This window comes from Hordeum vulgare, chromosome 2H (assembly GCF_904849725.1).
Source record: "Hordeum vulgare subsp. vulgare chromosome 2H, MorexV3_pseudomolecules_assembly, whole genome shotgun sequence".
NCBI lineage: Eukaryota > Viridiplantae > Streptophyta > Magnoliopsida > Poales > Poaceae > Hordeum > Hordeum vulgare.
In genome coordinates this window covers 200,751,336-200,771,916 of record NC_058519.1, presented here as the reverse complement: position 1 = coordinate 200,771,916, position 20,581 = coordinate 200,751,336, and the positions used below count along the sequence as shown (strand labels likewise).

General features: G+C 50.7%; 1 protein-coding gene across 1 annotated transcript; it reads right to left on the bottom strand.

Moving 5' to 3' along the window:
* Window positions 1-370: 370 nt before the first annotated feature.
* Window positions 371-17,233, bottom strand: LOC123429909 (aspartic proteinase nepenthesin-1-like). Its single transcript, XM_045113881.1, has 2 exons — window positions 16,440-17,233; window positions 371-1,000 (listed from the first exon to the last, which is right to left on the bottom strand). The coding sequence occupies exons 1-2, from the start codon at window positions 17,142-17,144 to the stop codon at window positions 371-373; spliced, it is 1,335 nt and encodes a 444-aa protein (XP_044969816.1). The 5' UTR covers window positions 17,145-17,233.
* Between the last annotated feature and the right edge of the window lie 3,348 nt (window positions 17,234-20,581).

The following is a 20,581-nucleotide window of genomic DNA, read 5'->3' as shown; positions in this document are numbered from 1 at the left end:
CCCCGAGTCCAAGAACACCAACAAAGATACCAGATAAACTACACTTTACGAGGTTCCCATCGTGCTCCTTCTCGGAGCCCATTGCTAATTGCTGCCTTGTGAAAGCACAATTGCTCTCTAATGTGTTGATGTATTTTTATTCTGAGCAATGCTACATCTGCGTAGGGTAGCTACGTAAACTAACATAATTGCTGAGGTGTCATTTTTTAATTGGGGTTAATTAGAGAACATACCTCACCCACTTGAAATCTGGAGGGGTGGAGAGATTATTTCGGGAAGTTAAGTAACATTACGTAGGAGTTTTATATAAGTGTAGCATTTTTGTTTTATTTTTCATTTAATAAAGCAAGTGGCCTTCCCTGGAAAGATCCTAGAGCTCGCCACATTCCGCTGGCTCGAACGACAGCACGCCCCCATCAAGATCGTACAGAAAGTGCATGCTCTGCTGCTGCAGGCTGCCGAGCACCGACATCCCCCGCATGCTCACCATCACGAGGCAGGCCACCCCGACGTTCCGGTCCTCCACGACGTAGCTCTCCCTGGGAAGCGCCATGCCCGCGCCATCGAAGTGGAACACCAGGCGCGACACGTCCACCGCCTCGGTCTTCCCCTCCGGTGCAGCGAAGCAGAGGCTGAGCCCAAGGTGCACGCCGCTCGCCAGCGGGAGCCCCACGCGTGCCGCGACCGCGCGGGCCAGCACCACGAACGCGCGCTCCTCCAACGCGGTGAATGTTGTGCCGGAATCGATGATGAACCGGCCGCCGCCCATTGGCGACAGCTGGAAGATGGCGGGGTCGATCGGCAGCAGGGTCTCGCCGACGGTGATCCCTTCCAGCGTGAGGTAGTAATACGAGCTCCTGCGCCCGCCGGCTGGGCTCGGCGCGAACGGCGTGGACTGGGCGGTGGTCGAGAGGGTCGCCGACGGGCCAAGGAAGAGAGGGCTCGCCGTCTTGTCACTGAAGGGCGTGAAGCAGTAGGAGAACCTGGTGATTGTTGGATACTTCAGCTGCGCGAATCAGTAGGAGACCTTCAGTAGTTTCAGATGTTCAGTAGTTCAGTTTTTGTTCGGAGTAAATTCAGTCAGCGTTTTCTTCAGTCAAAGCTTTCGGTTTTTCTGTTAGTGCACGAGGGCACGTCGATGTGTGCTCCGTGCGAATAGGGATTAGGCAAGCAGCATGACTCAATCCGTGGGATGGCGCAGGCATGACGGGGTTGTTGCGAGCTTTGCGGCACCACTATTTGATTCACAGAATAAAAGTAATAGGAAGCAGAAAAGCAAGAGAAATATCGCCGCACAAAAACCTGTCTCTGAGTTCCTCTGTTAGCTAGAGTTTCAGAGTGAGGGAGAGAGCACGGCTCGGAGGTGCTCCGGTGAGTATCTCCGGCTCACCACGCTTGGAGGTGCTCCGATGAGTATCTCCGGCCAATACTAGGCATCAGAGCTAGGTTAGGAGACCATGTCGTCCGAAGGTATTGGCTCGAACGCTTGGAATACGCTCGGAACGTCCGGTGAGTCCAGCGTCGTCGCCAAGTTCCTGCGTGTTGTTCCTCCGGAATATGCGCAGGTCGCCATCGCAATCGAGACCCTCCTCGACGTAAGCACTCTGTCGTTGGACGAGGTCACTGGTCGACTGCGCATCGTGCATGATCGGATCAATGACAACGCCACCGAGCAACAATCCGGCGACCACTTGCTCTTCATAGAGGAGGAGTGGGACGCACGGAAGCGCCTGTCCCAAGGGGTTGGGGATCATCCTCTCGCGGGCGTGGAAACCACCCACGAGGTGGCGGGCGCGGTGGCGGCGGGCGCCGCGGCGGAGGCCATAGCGGTCCACAAGGCGGACGCGGCACCGACAACGTCGACAAAAGCGACGACGACAAGGACACTTGCCGCTACTGTGGCTACAAGGGGCATTGGGCCCGAGACTGCAGGAAGAAGAAGCGCGAGGAAACTCACCTCGCGCAGGATGACGAGGACGCGGACCCGGCGTCCCTCCTGATGGAGATGGTGGAATCCGACGCGACGGAAGATCTCGTGTACGCGCCAGGGGCTCTGGCCACGGGGGAGTCGAGCTCCTCACTCCCTGTCTTCCTCAACGAGCAGCAAGTGGAGATCGTGCCCGGCGCCGTTGACGCGCCGACCACCTGGTTCCTAGACACGGGCGCCTTGAATCACATGACACGGGACCGTGACGCCTTGGCCCAGCTCGACGACAGGATCACCGACACAGTGCGTTTCGGCAACGGCTCGGTGGTGAAGATACAAGGGCGGGGGACGATCGCGTTCCAGGTGGACGGAGGCGTGCAGCGTGCCCTCACCGACGTCTACTTCATCCCAAAGTTGAAGAGTAGCGTGGTGAGCTTGGGCCAGCTGGATGAACTCGGCTACGACATACGACTTTGCGACGGTAGCATGGTCATCTTCGATCCACGTCAGAGCTGCTCGTCAAGATGCACTGCGCATCAAACCGTCTATACAAGCTGGATATGAACCTTGTCCCTCGCGCATGTCTGTCACTATGCCACGACGGTGAGGCCTGGAAATGGATGGGCGCCTTGGTCATTTGCACTTTGAGGCAATCCAGCGGATGGCGCGGGGCAGACTCGTGCGCGGACTACCACTCCTCAAGCACACGAGCGAGCTCTGTGTGGTGTGCCTTGCCGGCAAACAACGCCGCACCCCGTTGTTGGAATTATGCCCTAGAGGCAATAATAAATATACCGGAGTTACCGGGAATGTACCGGGAATGACGAATGAGTTCTGGGAGTTCACCAGGGGGGGGGGGCAACCCACCCCGGGGAAGCCCATAGGCCTTGAGGGTGGCACACCAGCCCTTAGTGGGCTGGTGGGACAGCCCAAAAGGGCCCTATGCGCCTAGGAAAGAAAATCAAAGAGAAAAGAAAAAAAAGAGGAGGTGGGAAGGGAAGGAAGGACTCCCACCCACCAAACCAAGTCCAACTCGGTTTGGGGGGGGGGAGCCTTCCCCCCTTGGCTCGACCGACCCCCTTGGGGCTCCTTGAGAGCCCCAAGGCAAGGTCCCCTCCCTCCCACCTATATATACGGAGGTTTTAGGGCTGATTTGAGACGACTTTTCCACGGCAGCCCGACCACATACCTCCACGGTTTTTCCTCTAGGTCGCGTTTCTGCGGAGCTCGGGCGGAGCCCTGCTGAGACAAGGTCATCACCAACCTCCGGAGCGCCGTCACGCTGCCGGAGAACTCTTCTACCTCTCCGTCTCTCTTGCTGGATCAAGAAGGCCGAGATCATCGTCGAGCTGTATGTGTGCTGAACGTGGAGGTGCCGTCCGTTCGGTACTAGATCGTGGGACTGATCGCGGGATTGTTCGCGGGGCGGATCGAGGGACGTGAGGACGTTCCACTACATCAACCGCGTTCACTAACACTTCTGCTGTACGATCTACAAGGGTACGTAGATCACTCATCCCCTCTCGTAGATGGTCATCACCATGATAGGTCTTCGTGCGCGTAGGAAAATTTTTGTTTCCCATGCGACGTTCCCCATCAGTGGCATCATGAGCTAGGTTCATGCGTAGATGTCTTCTCGAGTAGAACACAAAAGTTTTTGTGGGCGGTGATGTGCATTTTGCTGCCCTCCTTAGTCTTTTTCTTGATTCTGCGGTATTGTTGGATTGAAGTGGCTTGGACCGACATTACTCGTACGCTTACGAGAGACTGGTTTCATCGCTACGAGTAACCCCTTTGCTCAAAGATGACTGACAAGTGTCAGTTTCTCCAACTTTAGTTGAATCGGATTTGACCGAGGAGGTCCTTGGATGAGGTTAAATAGCAACTCATATATCTCCGTTGTGGTGTTTGCGTAAGTAAGATGCGATCCTACTAGATACCCGTGGTCACCACGTAAAACATGCAACAACAAAATTAGAGGACGCCTAACTTGTTTTTGCAGGGTATGCTTGTGACGTGATATGGCCAACGATGTGATGTGATATATTGGATGTATGAGATGATCATGTTGTAATAGATAATATCGACTTGCACGTCGATGGTACGGCAACCGGCAGGAGCCATAGGGTTGTCTTTATACTAATGTTTGTGCTTGCAGATGCGTTTACTATTTTGCTAGGATGTAGCTTTAGTAGTAATAGCATGAGTAGCACGACAACCTCGATGGCAACACGTTGATGGAGATCATGGCGTGGCGCCGGTGACAAGAAGATCGTGCCGGTGCTTTGGTGATGGAGATCAAGAAGCACATGATAATGGCCATATCATGTCACTTATGAATTGCATGTGATGTTAATCCTTTTATGCACCTTATTTTTCTTAGAACGACGGTAGCATTATGAGGTGATCTCTCACTAAAATTTCAAGACGAAATTGTGTTCTCCCCGACTGTGCACCGTTGCTACAGTTCGTCGTTTCGAGACACCACGTGATGATCGGGTGTGATAGATTCAACGTTCACATACAACGGGTGCAAAACAGTTGCGCACGCGGAACACTCGGGTTAAGGTTGACGAGCCTAGCATGTGCTGTTGGAATTATGCCCTAGAGGCAATAATAAATATAGTTATTATTATAATTCCTGTATCAAGATAATCGTTTATTATCCATGCTATAATTGTATTGAATGAAGACTCATTTACATGTGTGGATACATAGACAAAACACCGTCCCTAGCAAGCCTCTAGTTGGCTAGCCAGTTGATCAAAGATAGTCGGTGTCTTCTGATTATGAACAAGGTGTTGTTGCTTGATAACTGGATCACGTCATTAGGAGAATCACGTGATGGACTAGACCCAAACTAATAGACGTAGCATGTTCATCGTGTCATTTTGTTGCTACTGTTTTCTGCGTGTCAAGTATTTATTCCTATGACCATGAGATCATATAACTCACTGACACCGGAGGAATGCTTTGTGTGTATCAAACGTCGCAACGTAACTGGGTGACTATAAAGATGCTCTACAGGTATCTCCGAAGGTGTTAGTTGAGTTAGTATGGATCAAGACTGGGATTGGTCACTCCGTGTGACGGAGAGGTATCTCGGGGCCCACTCGGTAATACAACATCACACACAAGCCTTGCAAGCAATGTAGCTTAGTGTAAGTTACGGGATCTTGTATTACTGAACGAGTAAAGAGACTTGCCGGTAAACGAGATTGAAATAGGTATGCGGATACTAACGATCGAATCTCGGGCAAGTAACATACCGAAGGACAAAGGGAATGACATACGGGATTATATGAATCCTTGGCTCTGAGGTTCAAACGATAAGATCTTCATAGAATATGTAGTATCCAATATGGGCATCCAAGTCCCGCTATTGGATATTGACCGAGGAGTCCCTCGGGTCATGTCTACATAGTTCTCGAACCCGCAGGGTCTGCACACTTAAGGTTCGACGTTGTTTGATGCGTATTTGAGTTATATGGTTGGTTACCGAATGTTGTTCGGAGTCCCGGATGAGATCACGGACGTCACGAGGGTTTCCGGAATGGTCCGGAAACGAAGATCGATATATAGGATGACCTCATTTGATTACCGGAAGGTTTTCGGAGTTACCGGGAATGTACCGGGAATGACGAATGGGTTCCGGGAGTTCACCGGGGGGGGGGGGGCAACCCACCCCGGGAAAGCCCATAGGCCTTGAGGGTGGCGCACCAGCACTTAGTGGGGTTGTGGGACAGCCCAAAAGGGCCCTATGCGCCTAGGAAAGAAAATCAAAGAGAAAAGAAAAAAAAAGAGGAGGTGGGAAGGGAAGGAAGGACTCCCACCCACCAAACCAAGTCCAACTCGGTTTGGGGGGGGGGAGCCTTCCCCCCTTGGCTCGGCCGACCCCCTTGGGGCTCCTTGAGCCCTAAGGCAAGGTCCCCTCCCTCCCACCTGTATATACGGAGGTTTTAGGGCTGATTTGAGACGACTTTTCCACGGCAGCCCGACCACATACCTCCACGGTTTTTCCTCTAGATCGCGTTTCTGCGGAGCTCGGGCGGAGCCCTGCTGAGACAAGGTCATCACCAACCTCCGGAGCGCCGTCACGCTGCCGGAGAACTCTTCTACCTCTCCGTCTCTCTTTCTCGATCAAGAAGGCTGAGATCATCGTCGAGCTGTATGTGTGCTGAACGCGGAGGTGCCGTCTGTTCGGTACTAGATCGTGGGACTGATCGTGGGATTGTTCATGGGGCGGATCGAGGGACGTGAGGACGTTCCACTACATCAACCGCGTTCACTAACGCTTCTGCTGTATGATCTACAAGGGTACGTAGATCACTCATCCCCTCTCGTAGATGGTCATCACCATGATAGGTCTTCGTGCGCGTAGGAAAATTTTTGTTTCCCATGCGACGTTCCCCAACAGTGGTATCAGAGCTAGGTTCATGCGTAGATGTCTTCTCGAGTAGAACACAAAAGTTTTTGTGGGCGGTGATGTGTGTTTTGCAGCCCTCCTTAGTCTTTTCTTGATTCCGCGGTATTGTTGGATTGAAGCGGCTTGGACCGACATTACTCGTACGCTTACGAGAGACTGGTTTCATCGCTACGAGTAACCCCGTTGCTCAAAGATGAGTGGCAAGTGTTAGTTTCTCCAACTTTAGTTGAATCGGATTTGACCGAGGAGGTCCTTGGATGAGGTTAAATAGCAACTCATATATCTCCGTTGTTGTGTTTGCGTAAGTAAGATGCGATCCTACTAGATACCCGTGGTCACCACGTAAAACATGCAACAACAAAATTTGAGGACGTCTAACTTGTTTTTGCAGGGTATGCTTGTGATGTGATATGGCCAACGATGTGATGTGATATATTGGATGTATGAGATGATCATGTTGTAATAGATAATATCGACTTGCACGTCGATGGTACGGCAACCGGCAGGAGCCATAGGGTTGTCTTTACACTAATGTTTGTGCTTGCAGATGCGTTTACTATTTTGCTAGGATGTAGCTTTAGTAGTAATAGCATGAGTAGCACGACAACCTCGATGGAAACACGTTGATGGAGATCATGGCGTGGCGCCGGTGACAAGGAGATCGTGCCGGTGCTTTGGTGATGGAGATCAAGAAGCACGTGATGATGGCCATATCATGTCACTTATGAATTGCATGTGATGTTAATCCTTTTATGCACCTTATTTAGCTTAGAACGACGGTAGCATTATGAGGTGATCTCTCACTAAAATTTCAAGACAAAATTGTGTTCTCCCCGACTGTGCACCGTTGCTACAGTTCGTCGTTTCGAGACACCACGTGATGATCGGGTGTGATAGACTCAACGTTCACATACAACGGGTGCAAAACAGTTGCGCACGCGGAACACTCGGGTTAAGCTTGACGAGCCTAGCATGTGCAGACATGGCCTCGGAACAAATGAGACCGAAAGGTCGATCATGAATCATATAGATGATATGATTAGCATAGGGATGCTTACCACTGAAACTATACTCAACTCACGTGATGATCGGACTTGAGCTAGTGTAAGTGGATCATGAACCACTCAAATGACTAAGAGGGATGTACTTTTTGAGTGGGAGTTTAGCGTATAACTTTGATTAAAGTTAAACTCTAATTATCTTGAACATATTCTAAGTCCACTTTGAATATATTTGTGTTGTAGATCATGGCTCACGCGACAGTCACCCTGAATTTTAATACGTTCCTAGAGAAAGCTAAGTTGAAAGATGATGGAAGCAACTTTGTAGACTGGGCTCGTAATCTTAATCTAATCTTACAAGCTCGGAAGAAGGATTATGTCCTTAATGCTACGCTAGGAAATGAACCACCCGCTACGGCTGATCAGGATGTTAAGAACGCTTGGTTAGCACGTAAGGAGGACTACTCAGTAGTTCAATGTGCAGTCTTGTATGGCTTAGAACCGGGACTTCAACGTCGCTTTGAGCGTCATGGAGCATTTGAGATGTTCCAGGAGTTGAAGTTTATCTTTCAGAAGAACGCCCGGATCGAGAGGTATGAGACCTCCGATAAATTCTATGCTTGCAAGATGGAGGAAAACTCGTCTGTCAGTGAACATGTGCTCAAAATGTCTGGGTACTCAAACCATCTAGCTGAGCTGGGGATTGAACTCCCGCAAGAGGCTATCACTGACAGAATCCTTCAATCACTGCCGCCAAGCTATAAAGGCTTTGTGTTGAACTACAACATGCAAGGGATGAACAAGTCTCCCGTCGAGTTGTTTGCGATGCTGAAAGTCGCAGAGTCTAAACTCCGTAAAGAGCATCAAGTGTTGATGGTGAATAAGACCACTAGTTTCAAGAGAAACGGCAAAGGAAAGAAGGGTAATTCAAAGAAGAGCGGCAAGCCTGTTGCCAATCCGACGAAGAAACCCAAAGCTGGACCTAAGCCTGAAACGGAGTGTTACTATTGCAAGGGTATGGGTCACTGGAAGCGCAATTGCCCCAAGTATCTGGCAGATAAGAAGGCGGCCAAAGAAAAATCAGGTATATTTGATATACAAGTTATTGATGTGTACTTAACCGGCTCTCGTAGTAGTGCCTGGGTATTCGATACCGGTTCTGTTGCTCATATTTGCAACTCGAAACAGGAACTGCGGAATAGACGAAGGCTGGCGAAAGATGAAGTGACGATGCACGTTGGAAATGGTTCCAAGGTTGATGCAATCGCCGTCGGCACAGTATCACTTCAGTTACCATCAGGATTAGTGATGAACTTAAAGCATTGTTATTTAGTACCTGCGTTGAGCATGAACATTATATCTGGATCTTGTTTATTGCGAGACGGTTACTCTTTTAAGTCAGAGAATAATGGTTGTTCTATTTCTATGAGTAACATCTTTTATGGTCATGCACCCAATGTGAGAGGATTGTTCATATTGAATCTTGATAGTAATACACACATACATAACATTGAGACCAAAAGAGTTAGAGTTAACAATGATAGCGCCATTTTTTTGTGGCACTGCCGCTTAGGTCATATTGGTATAAAGCGCATGAAGAAACTCCATGCTGATGGACTATTGGAGTCACTTGACTTTGATTCACTTGACACGTGCGAACCATGCCTCATGGGCAAGATGACTAAGACTCCGTTCTCCGGAACAATGGAGCGTGCAAGTGACTTGTTGGAAATCATACATACCGATGTGTGTGGTCCGATGAGCGTGGAGGCACGCGGCGGATATCGTTATTTTCTCACCTTCACTGACGATTTGAGTAGATATGGTTATGTCTACTTGATGAAACACAAGTCTGAAACATTTGAAAAGTTCAAGCAATTTCAGAGTGAAGTTGAAAATCATCGTAACAAGAAGATCAAATTCCTATGGTCTGATCGTGGGGGTGAATATCTGAGTTTCGAGTTTGGTGCTCACTTAAGACAATGTGGAATTGTTTCACAGTTAACACCGCCTGGAACACCACAGCGTAATGGTGTGTCCGAACGTCGTAATCGTACTTTATTAGAGATGGTGCGATCTATGATGTCTCTTACCGATTTGCCGTTATCGTTTTGGGGTTATGCATTAGAAACAGCTGCATTCACTTTAAATAGGGCACCATCAAAATCCGTTGAGACGACACCATACGAATTGTGGTATGGCAAAAGGCCAAAGTTGTCGTTTCTTAAAGTTTGGGGATGTGATGCTTATGTCAAAAAGCTTCAACCTGAAAAGCTGGAACCCAAAGCGGAAAAGTGCGTCTTCATAGGTTACCCAAAAGAGACAGTTGAGTACACCTTCTATCTCAAATCTGAGGGCAAACTGTTTGTTGCTAAAAACGGAGCTTTTCTCGAGAAGGAGTTTCTCTCGAGAGAATTGAGTGGGAGGAAGATAGAACTTGACGAGGTTGTCGAACCTCTCATCCCTCTGGATGGTGGCGCAGGACAAGGGGAAACCTCTGTCCTTGCGACACCGGTTGAGGAGGAAGTTAATGATGATGATCATGAAACTCCGGTTCAAGTTTCTGTCGAACCACGCAGGTCGACGAGACCACGTGCTGCTCCAGAGTGGTACGGTAATCCCCTCTTGTCAATCATGTTGTTGGACAACAATGAACCTGCAAATTATGAAGAAGCAATGGTGGGCCCGGATTCCAACAAATGGCTAGAAGCCATGAAGTCCGAGATAGGATCCATGTATGAGAACGAAGTGTGGACTTTGGAGGTACTGCCTGAGGGCCGCAAGGCTATTCAGAACAAATGGATCCTTAAGAGGAAGACGGACGCTGACGGCAATGTGACCGTTTATAAAGCTCGACTTGTGGCAAAGGGTTTTTCGCAAGTTCAAGGAGTTGACTACGATGAGACATTCTCACCCGTAGCAATGCTTAAGTCCGTCAGAATCATGTTAGCAATAGCTGCATTTTTCGATTATGAAATCTGGCAGATGGATGTCAAAACGGCGTTCCTTAACGGTTTCCTTGAGGAAGAATTGTATATGATGCAACCCGAAGGTTTTGTCGATCCTAAGAATGCTAACAAGGTGTGCAAACTCTAGCGATCCATTTATGGACTGGTGCAAGCATCTCGGAGTTGGAACAAGCGCTTTGATGAGGTGATCAAAGCATTTGGGTTTATACAAGTGGTTGGAGAATCTTGTATTTACAAGAAAGTGAGTGGGAGCTCTGTGGCGTTTCTATTATTATATGTGGATGACATATTGCTGATTGGAAACAACGTAGAGTTTTTGGAGAGCATAAAGGATTACTTGAATAAAAGTTTCTCTATGAAGGACCTAGGAGAAGCTGCTTACATTCTAGGCATTAAGATCTATAGGGATAGATCAAAACACCTGATAGGACTTTCACAAAGCACATACCTTGATAAAGTTTTGAAGAGGTTCAAAATGGAACAGTCCAAGAAAGGGTTCTTGCCAGTTTTACAAGGTACGAGATTGAGTAAGACTCAGTGCCCAGCGACTGATGAAGATAGAGAGCATATGCGCTCCGTCCCCTATGCTTCAGCCATAGGTTCTATCATGTATGCAATGTTGTGCACTAGACCGGATGTTAGCCTGGCCATAAGTATGGCAGGTAGGTTCCAGAGTAATCCAGGAGTGGATCACTGGATAGCGGTCAAGAATATCCTGAAGTACCTGAAAAGGACTAAGGAGATGTTTCTCGTGTATGGAGGTGACGAAGAGCTCACCGTAAAAGGTTACGTCGATGCAAGCTTTGACACAGATCCGGACGACTCTAAGTCGCAAACCGGATACATATTTATTCTTAATGGGGGTGCGGTAAGCTGGTGCAGTTCCAAGCAAAGCGTCGTAGCAGATTCTACCATTGAAGCGGAGTACATGGCTGCCTCGAAGGCGGCTAAGGAAGGTGTCTGGATGAAGCAGTTCATGACGGATCTTGGAGAGGTGCCAAGTGCACTGAATCCAATAACCTTGTTCTGTGACAACACGGGTGCCATTGCCTTAGCAAAGGAACCACGGTTTCACAAGAAGACCAGACACATCAAACGACGCTTCAACCTCATCCGCGACTACGTCGAGGGAGAGGACGTAAATATATGCAAAGTGCACACGGATCTGAATGTAGCAGACCCGCTGACTAAACCTCTTCCACGGCCAAAGCATGATCAACACCAGAACTGTATGGGTGTTAGATTTATTACAATGTAATTCACATGATGATGTGAGGGCTAGATTATTGACTCTAGTGCAAGTGGGAGACTGTTGGAATTATGCCCTAGAGGCAATAATAAATATAGTTATTATTATAATTCCTGTATCAAGATAACCGTTTATTATCCATGTTATAATTGTATTGAATGAAGACTCATTTACATGTGTGGATACATAGACAAAACACCGTCCCTAGCAAGCCTCTAGTTGGCTAGCCAGTTGATCAAAGATAGTCGGTGTCTTCTGATTATGAACAAGGTGTTGTTGCTTGATAACTGGATCACGTCATTAGGAGAATCACGTGATGGACTAGACCCAAACTAATAGACCTAGCATGTTGATCGTGTCATTTTGTTGCTACTGTTTTCTGCGTGTCAAGTATTTATTCCTATGACCATGAGATCATATAACTCACTGACACCGGAGGAATTCTTTGTGTGTATCAAACGTCACAACGTAACTGGGTGATTATAAAGATGCTCTACAGGTATCTCCGAAGGTGTTAGTTGAGTTAGTATGGATCAAGACTGGGATTTGTCACTCTGTGTGACGGAGAGGTATCTCGGGGCCCACTCGGTAATACAACATCACACACAAGCCTTGCAAGCAATGTAGCTTAGTGTAAGTTACGGGATCTTGTATTACGGAACGAGTAAAGAGACTTGCCGGTAAACGAGATTGAAATAGGTATGCGCATACTAACGATCGAATCTCGGGCAAGTAACATACCGAAGGACAAAGGGAATGACACACGGGATTATATGAATCCTTGGCACTGAGGTTCAAACGATAAGATTTTCGTGGAATATGTAGGATCCAATATGGGCATCCAGGTCCCGCTATTGGATATTGACCGAGGAGTCTCTCGGGTCATGTCTACATAGTTCTTGAACCCGCAGGGTCTGCACACTTATGGTTCGACGTTGTTTTATGCGTATTTGAGTTATATGGTTGGTTACCGATGTTGTTCGGAGTCCCGGATGAGATCACGGGTGTCACGAGGGTTTCCGGAATGGTCCGTAAACGAAGATTGATATATAGGATGACCTCATTTGATTACCGGAAGGTCTTCGGAGTTACCGGGAATGTACCGGGAATGACGAATGGGTTCCGGGAGTTCACCGGGGGGGGGGGGGGGGGCAACCCACCCCGGGGAAGCCCATAGGCCTTGAGGGTGGCGCACCAGCCCTTAGTGGGCTGGTGGGACAGCCCAAAAGGGCCCTATGCGCCTAGGAAAGAAAATCAAAGAGAAAAAAAAAGAGGAGGTTGGAAGGGAAGGAAGGACTCCCACCCACCAAACCAAGTCCAACTCGGTTTGGGGGGGGGGGGGAGCCTTCCCCCCTTGGCTCGGCCGACCCCCTTGGGGCTCCTTGAGCCCCAAGGCAAGGTCCCCTCCCTCCCACCTATATATACGGAGGTTTTAGGGCTGATTTGAGACGACTTTTCCACGGCAGCTCGACCACATACCTCCACGGTTTTTCCTCTAGATCGCGTTTCTCCGGAGCTCGGGGGGAGCCCTGCTGAGACAAGATCATCACCAACCTCCGGAGCGCCGTCACGCTGCCGGAGAACTATTCTACCTCTCCGTCTCTCTTGCTGGATCAAGAAGGCCGAGATCATCGTCGAGCTGTACGTGTGCTGAACGCGGAGGGGCCGTCCGTTCGGTACTAGATCGCGGGACTGATCGCGGGATTGTTCGCGGGGCGGATCGAGGGACGTGAGGACGTTCCACTACATCAACCGCGTTCACTAACGCTTCTGCTGTACGATCTAAAAGGGTACGTAGATCACTCATCCCCTCTCGTAGATGGTCATCACCATGATAGGTCTTCGTGCGCGTAGGAAAATTTTTGTTTCCCATGCGACGTTCCCCAATACCCGTTCCCACAGAAGGCCAAGTTCTGGGTGGAGGAGCAACTCAAATTGGTACACGGCGACCTGTGCGGCCCCATGACACCGACGACACCGAGCGGCCGGCGACACTTCCTCTTGCTGGTCGACGACTGCAAGCGCTACATGTGGCTGGTCCTCCTCAGCTCGAAGGACGAAGCAGCGGCAACCCTGAAGCAGGCGCTGAGATAGAGGCGGGCCGCAAACTATGCAAGCTACGACTGACCGCGGGGGTGAGTTCGCGTCGAATACCCTTGCCGCGCACTTCGCCGACCACGGCGTCCAGCACCACCTGACGGCTCCATACACACTACAACAGAACGGTGTTGTGGAACGCCGCAACCAGACAATGGTGGCAATGGCGAGGAGCATGATGAAGGCCAAGAACATGCCATCGTTCTTCTGGGGGGAGGCGGTGACCATGGCAGTGTTCATGCTCAACCACAACTTCACCTGCAGCGTCGACGACAAAACTCCATTCGAGGTTTGGTCTGGTAGGAAGCCAGATGTGCATTTCCTTCGAGTGTTTCGATGCATTGCTCATGTCAAAATAGCACGACCTCATGTGAAGAAACTGGAGGACTGGAGCACTCTCATGGTCTTTGTTGGTTATGAACAGGGGAGCAAGGCGTATCGGGTCTACGATCCGGCGACGAAGCGTGTCCACGTGAGCCGTGACATCGTCTTTGATGAGGAGGCAAGTTGGGACTGGAGCAAGGAAGGCGCCGATGCATTAGCAGGCCTGTTCCTGGTTCAATATTCAGTGCCCAGGATGGTCGAGGAAGCTGTTGATTCAGCAGAAAGTCCGATGGCCAGAGAGGCGAGCGCGGATGGCGCACCGCGCCAGCAGGCACCGCCCTTAGGCTCTACCGTCGCGGCCACGGCGAGCACAACAGTTGGGAGTCCGAGGACCCCCTCACCTGCCGGCAAGGCGGGCGACGCTAGTGGGACTCCTCCAAGTCCCAACGGCAACCCGGTGTTTGTGTCACCACCGACGCAGCGCTCTGGCAACTTCGACCACGACGACGATCACGATGCCCCGCATCGATACCGCATGATGGACGAGCTCCTCGGCACGTGCGAGGGGGCGCCATTGCAACCTGATGAGGACGTCCCGGAAGAGGTACTGCACCTCATGGCCAGCGAGGAGCCCAGCAACTTCGCTGAAGCAGCACCACATGAGAAGTGGCGGCGCGCCATGATGGATGAACTCCAGGCGACCTGCGACAATGACACATGGACACTGGTGGATCTTCCACCAGGACAGAAACCCATTGGTCTGAAATGGGTGTTTAAACTGAAGAAGGACGCTGCCAGCGCCATCGTCAAGCACAAAGCCAGACTGGCGGCGAAGGGGTATGCATCACAACCGCCCGGCTTCTCACGGCGGGGCGAGGAAGAAAAGGTGTACAAGCTTCGTAAAGCGCTCTACGGTCTTCAACAAGAACCTCGTGCGTGGAATTCCAAGCTGGACAACACTCTTGTGTCGCTGGGGTTCACGCGGAGCAAGACAGAGCACGCCGTGTACACTCGCGGCATTGGAGCATCCCAACTACTCGTCGGCGTGTATGTCGATGACCTCGTCATCACGGGAAGGAACACCCAAGAGCTGCACCGATTCAAGCAGGAGATGAAGAGACTCTTTGAGATGAATGACTTGGGGATATTGAGGTACTACCTCGGCCTCGAGGTGCACCAGAGTTCGCTCGACATCACCATAAGTCAAGCAGCCTATGCCGAGAAACTATTGGAGAATGCCGAAATGAAGGGACGCAACCCAACTCCCTTGCCGCTCGAGCCCAACTACAAGCTGAGCAAGGCGAGCTCAGCTCCTCTTGCCGATGCCACGCTCTACAGGAGCATCATTGGCAGTCTTCGATACCTGATCCACACACGTCCTGACATCACGTATGCAGTGGGGCTCACCTGCCGGTTCATGGAGGCACCAACGTCGGAGCACTTCGCCGCTGTCAAGCACATCATCCGCTACATCTCCGGGACGCTCACCCTTGGTTGTACCTATCACCGGGGGTGACAACATGGAGCTTATGGGCTTCAGCGACTCCGACATGGCCGGTGATCTGGACGATAGGAAGAGTACATCAGGAGCTATCTTCTTCCTCGGTGGAAGTCCAATCAGCTCGCAATTGCAGAAACAAAGGGTGATGGCTCTCTCCTCATGCGAGGCGGAGTACATCGCCGGATCAACGGGGGCCTGCCAAGGTATATGGCTGGCTCGCATGCTTGGAGAGCTACGGAAAAGGTACAGACGTATTCACAATTTACATTGACAACAAGTGTGCCATCTCGCTTGGGAAGAATCCTGTTCTGCACGACAGGAGCAAACACATCGACCTTCGGTATCATTTCATGCGAGACCACATTGAGAAGGGAAGTCTGGTGGTCGAGTTCGTCCGTTCGAGCGTGCAGAAGGCTGATATCTTGACCAAGGCACTGGGACGAATATGGTTCCAGGAGATGTGCAAGAAGATTGGCATCCTCGATGTCAGGAAGCGCACCTGAATGAGGGAGAGACTGTTGGATACTTCAGCTGCGCGAATAAGTAGGAGACCTTCAGTAGTTTCAGATGTTCAGTTTTTGTTCACAGTAGATTCAGTTAGCGTTTTCTTCGGTCAAAGCTTTCGGTTTTTTTGTTAGTGCACGAGGGCATGTCGATGTGTGCTCCGTGTGAATAGGGATTGGGCAAGCAGCACGACTCAGCCCGTGGGAAGGCACGGGTACGATGGGGTTGTTGCGAGCTTTGCGGCACCACGATTTAATTCATAGAATAAAAGGAATAGGAAGCAGAAAAGGAGCAGAAATATCGCAGCACAAAAACCTGTCTTTGAGTTCCTTTGTCAGTTAGAGTTTCAGAGCGAGGGAGAGAGCACGGCTGGGAGGTGCTCCGGTGAGTATCTCCGCTGAGCACGGCTGGGAGGTGCTCTGGTGAGTATCTCCGGCCAACAGTGATGCCCAGCTGAGACGCCAGCGAGAGTGGCCCCCTTCCCATCCCGACTAGGCCGGACGAGTTGTCCGTGCTGCCGAGGTTCTCCGTGCCGCAGCCAAATGCGATGCCGCGCACGGTGGTGCCTGAGCCGAGCGTCAGCGTCTCGGTGGCGAGGGTGCCGTCTGTAGAAGTGCCGTCGCCATAGGAGAAGTAGTACGCACAGCCGGGATCGGGGGCCGAGCAATGGTACCTCGGGTTCCGGAGCGCCTCGCACGGCGATGAGCGGCACGACACGTTGGCGTATGTCGCCGACCTGGCCGGCGCGTACAGCGGCGTCGGCTGAGGGAAGCACTTCCGGCAGGGCGCGTTGCACTGTGTCCAGATGAGGTCGCTGCCCGTGTCGAGGACGGCGGTGATCGGTAGTGGCGGCGTGCCGATGGCGAGGTCGACGAGGTACGTTGCCGCGCTCGCGTGAACGGCCGCCGTTTCATCAGCGCCGCCGCTCTGCAGCGTTGCAGGGGATGGCGGGGCCGCGGCGAGGAGGCCGTTGACGCGGCGGTGGCTCCGGTCGGCAGCGCGACGGATGCGCTCGATCCCCGTGAAGTCGCCGCGGGTGTCAGCGTGCGTTAGCTCGAGGCGGATACCACGGCACGATGCCGAGGAAATGGGAAACGATGGCAATACGAGGAGCAACCAGAGAAGAAGACAACTCCCCGAGGCCATTGTTCTCAAGAAGAGATACGAGATGTCAGTATAGCTTATTGGTTATTTTGGGTTTTCTATCATTGCTGATGTAGTCATGTTCATGTTTTAGATCGTGCTGGATAGATTTATACTTGACAAATGAGAAATGTTCTCGATGTTGGCTGTTACTGTATTTATTTGCAGCATGGATGATGGCTGCGAAGTGCATCCGCACGTCGCTACAACCTTTGTCGTCTCTCCTCCAGCTCTGTTAGAGCATCCGCAACAGGACCCGGCAAACCTATACATTACGAAGCACCGATACTTCAGAAATTTGTGTATCGCCGTTCAGTACTTGGCCGATACTTCGATACTTCAGATACGCCTTCGATACTCGTATTTTCGAAGTATCGTCATTTTCAATTTAAAGGAAATGACGATACACGTATCCTCAAAGTATCGCTGTTGTGTATTGTCCATGCCTTGATGTATCGTTGATCTGTTCATATAGATAGTGCACGTGGACTGTACTAATGTAGTAGTTGGATAAAGTGCTTGTTAAGGATGTTGCTTGTGCAATTCATTATTTGGCCTACTCGTGTAATCCAAAGTTGCTCTTTATATATGTTTGTAATTTGACAATCTTAAGTTTTTAATTTTAAAGAAATATTAATTTTGTATTATCACGTTAATAGATATTACAGTCTAAATTGTATTGTGATAGTCTATGACCGATTGGTCGTATTATTCATTGATGATAATGAGATTTTAAAATAAGAAACAATAAGGTATGTAAGTAATTAGGCAACCAGTGGATCGGTATTTTGTTATCATCTCATACATTTATTATGTTACTTTTTATTGCATGTTATTTTATCATTATTTATATATGATTGCCGTATCGTCGAATTGCTGTTTTTAGAAATTGCCGTATCTCGTATCGCCGTACCCGTATCGGCGTATCAGTGTTGCCGTATCGGTGCTTCGTAGCTATACGTCCGCGATCGTGTTGAATGGAGGGCGTCGGCGGATAAGAACATCACAAGATAATAAAAAAAAATCACAATTTAAAGTAGTTCATACTTGAAAGACACCGTTCAAATAAGCATAATTTTTTAAGGGAAAAGATTAACTTCTACCGGCTGATCGCGCGCGGCCGTCCGCCGGTTCTGTGGCCGTTTGATCGTGTGTTGATCAGACGGTGACAACATCCTCGTGTCTGTCGTAGTCGTTTTCGTTTTTCTGCAATTAACCTGTTGTTTCAGGAGAGACATTCCTGATACTGGATAATAGTAGGGGTGTTTCGAGGCTCGTCTGGCTAGGAAGACGAACGGCTGGATTTGGGTTTTTTCCTGCAAAATCTTCATTGTTGCAAGAAAAAATTCTGCATAATTAGTTATGTCGTGGGTATAAGCCTGACAGTAGATGTGTAGGGTACGAAAGGGATGGGCAGAGCCTTAGCTACGACGAGGTTGTATGAGTTCAGGCCCCTCTACGGTGGAGGTAATAGCCCTACGTCTCAGTGCTCAGGGAGCTTGTTGTCGAGTGGAAATATGGAATACAATGAGTTGCTAACCCTTGCACCAGTGGGGAAGGGTGGCTTATATAGAGTGCGCTGCCCTTCACAACGGTCGATGCGCAGGGGTGGAATAATGGCGAATAAACACCTACGTTACAGGTAACGTACGGCCTAAATGCTAATAAAAGCGTGAGGAAACGTACGACCGTTTCCCTCCTGGGGGGTTACGATGTACAGAGTGGAATCCAGTCGGTCCGACCGATACGCTCCGAATGCTCGCCTTCGACTGGATGGTCGGATGTCTGTTACCGACTGGATGATGGGAATTCCTTAGTTCAGTCGGAACTGACAAAGGGCTTTGTCCCTTATGAAGGGTAGTCCTTGGGTAGGACCTATAAGGTAGGCTTATGACCCTACCCTAGGACTATAACCCCATCATTAGTCCCCGAATGGATTGAGGTTGAAACGACGAAGTGATGCCTGTGGTTTGGATCCGACTGGCGCAGACGTGACTTTGGCGTTGCTTGCCTCGGTCCATTTTATCTTTTCTGATCGACGATCCGAGTGGAAGTACTCGCGAAACAGACTGTCGGAATCCGAGTGCTTCTGCGGCATCTTCTGACGCGACCGGTCAACTGACAGCGGCGGATTTTCCGGGATCCTCAAATTTCGGTTTCCGCGCGCTCAGTGGGGATGACGCCATCGCGCTCGAGTAGCGCCTGACGCCTCGATTCCCGCGCCTTCAACCTCTCCACTAATATCGCCGCGGTGGGTCGGGGGGATAAGGTTTCGGGGCCACCTGCCAGCGACCCAGTCGGAACCCTACTTAAATCTCGGCGGCGAGGCTTCTTCGTTACGCTCGCCGAATCTCTCACTTTCGCCTGCTCCGTCCTTCTCGCCACCTCCAGCGCCTCTACACTCCTTCCTCCTCCTTCCTCTCGAGGGTTCGCAGTTGCCGCCATGACCAAGGGTCAGACCAGCAAGATGGAGGCGAGGAAGAAGAAGGGGAAGGCGACGACTCCTGCTCAGCGGCGACAGCGGCCGTTGCCGGTGGGATGGATTCAAGGCGACTTCCTCCCCTCCACGGTGACGGAGGGGGATCTGCTGCAGCTGGTGAAGCACGGGATGATCGTGCACAAGTCCTGGAGGCTGCCGGCGGAGAACGAGGTCGAGCCGGCACCCCGGGAGGGGGAGCGCGTCTTGCTGCTCAGCCACGTCCATCGAGGTTTCTCCTTGCCCCCGCATCCTTTCTTCAAGGGCATCATGAATCACTTCGGGGCACAACTTCACCACTTTCCCCCGAACGCCATTGCCCATCTCTCTGCTTTTATAGTTCTGTGCGAGTGTTTCATCGGCTGCCCTCCCCATTGGGGGCTGTTCAAGCACATATTTTCTGCTAGATCCCAAACCATCAAACGACTCAGCCAGTCGGATGATAAGACACACCTTCTCCAGCTCTGCGGGGGCTTAGGTTTCCAGAAAAAGAGTCGGAGTAGTTATCCTGCTCTTCAGTTAAGTGAGTCGGTCAGGAACTGGCAGTCGACGTGGTTCTACTGCCAGGATATCGCTTGTCCGAATGCGGTGACAGGGCTGCCTCCCTTTAGCTTAGATCGGCCCGCCCCACCTAAGCAGCTCGCGCTCACGAAGGCGGAGAAGAACGACATCCAGCCTCTGGTTGAGGCGCTCGTAGACGTCGTCAGGAGGGGGGGTCACTGGCATAGACTTGCTGGAGGTCTTCCTCGGTCGGCGTATCCAACCTCTGCAGGCTCGCGACCACGCCATGTGGCATTATACGGGGCCCGAGGATTCCACTCGGACCAACGTTGTGGGCGTGACTGAGGAGAAGGTGACCTCGTGGGTGCTCCAAATCACAGGCCCCTGCGAGAATCCCAAAGGATCTCGGCGAGTGAAGCCTTACTGCGCGGATCATCCTCCTCCGAATCAGGTGAGTAACACT

Bases quoted from the DNA above. Each gene is read 5' to 3' on its own strand.
- LOC123429909 (XM_045113881.1), bottom strand. From the start codon at position 17,144: ATGGCCTCGGGGAGTTGTCTTCTTCTCTGGTTGCTCCTCGTATTGCCA. The intron at 1,001-16,439 runs GTTGGCCGGAGA...GCGCAGCTGAAG, and splicing joins CGTCTCAGCTGGGCATCACT to TATCCAACAATCACCAGGTT.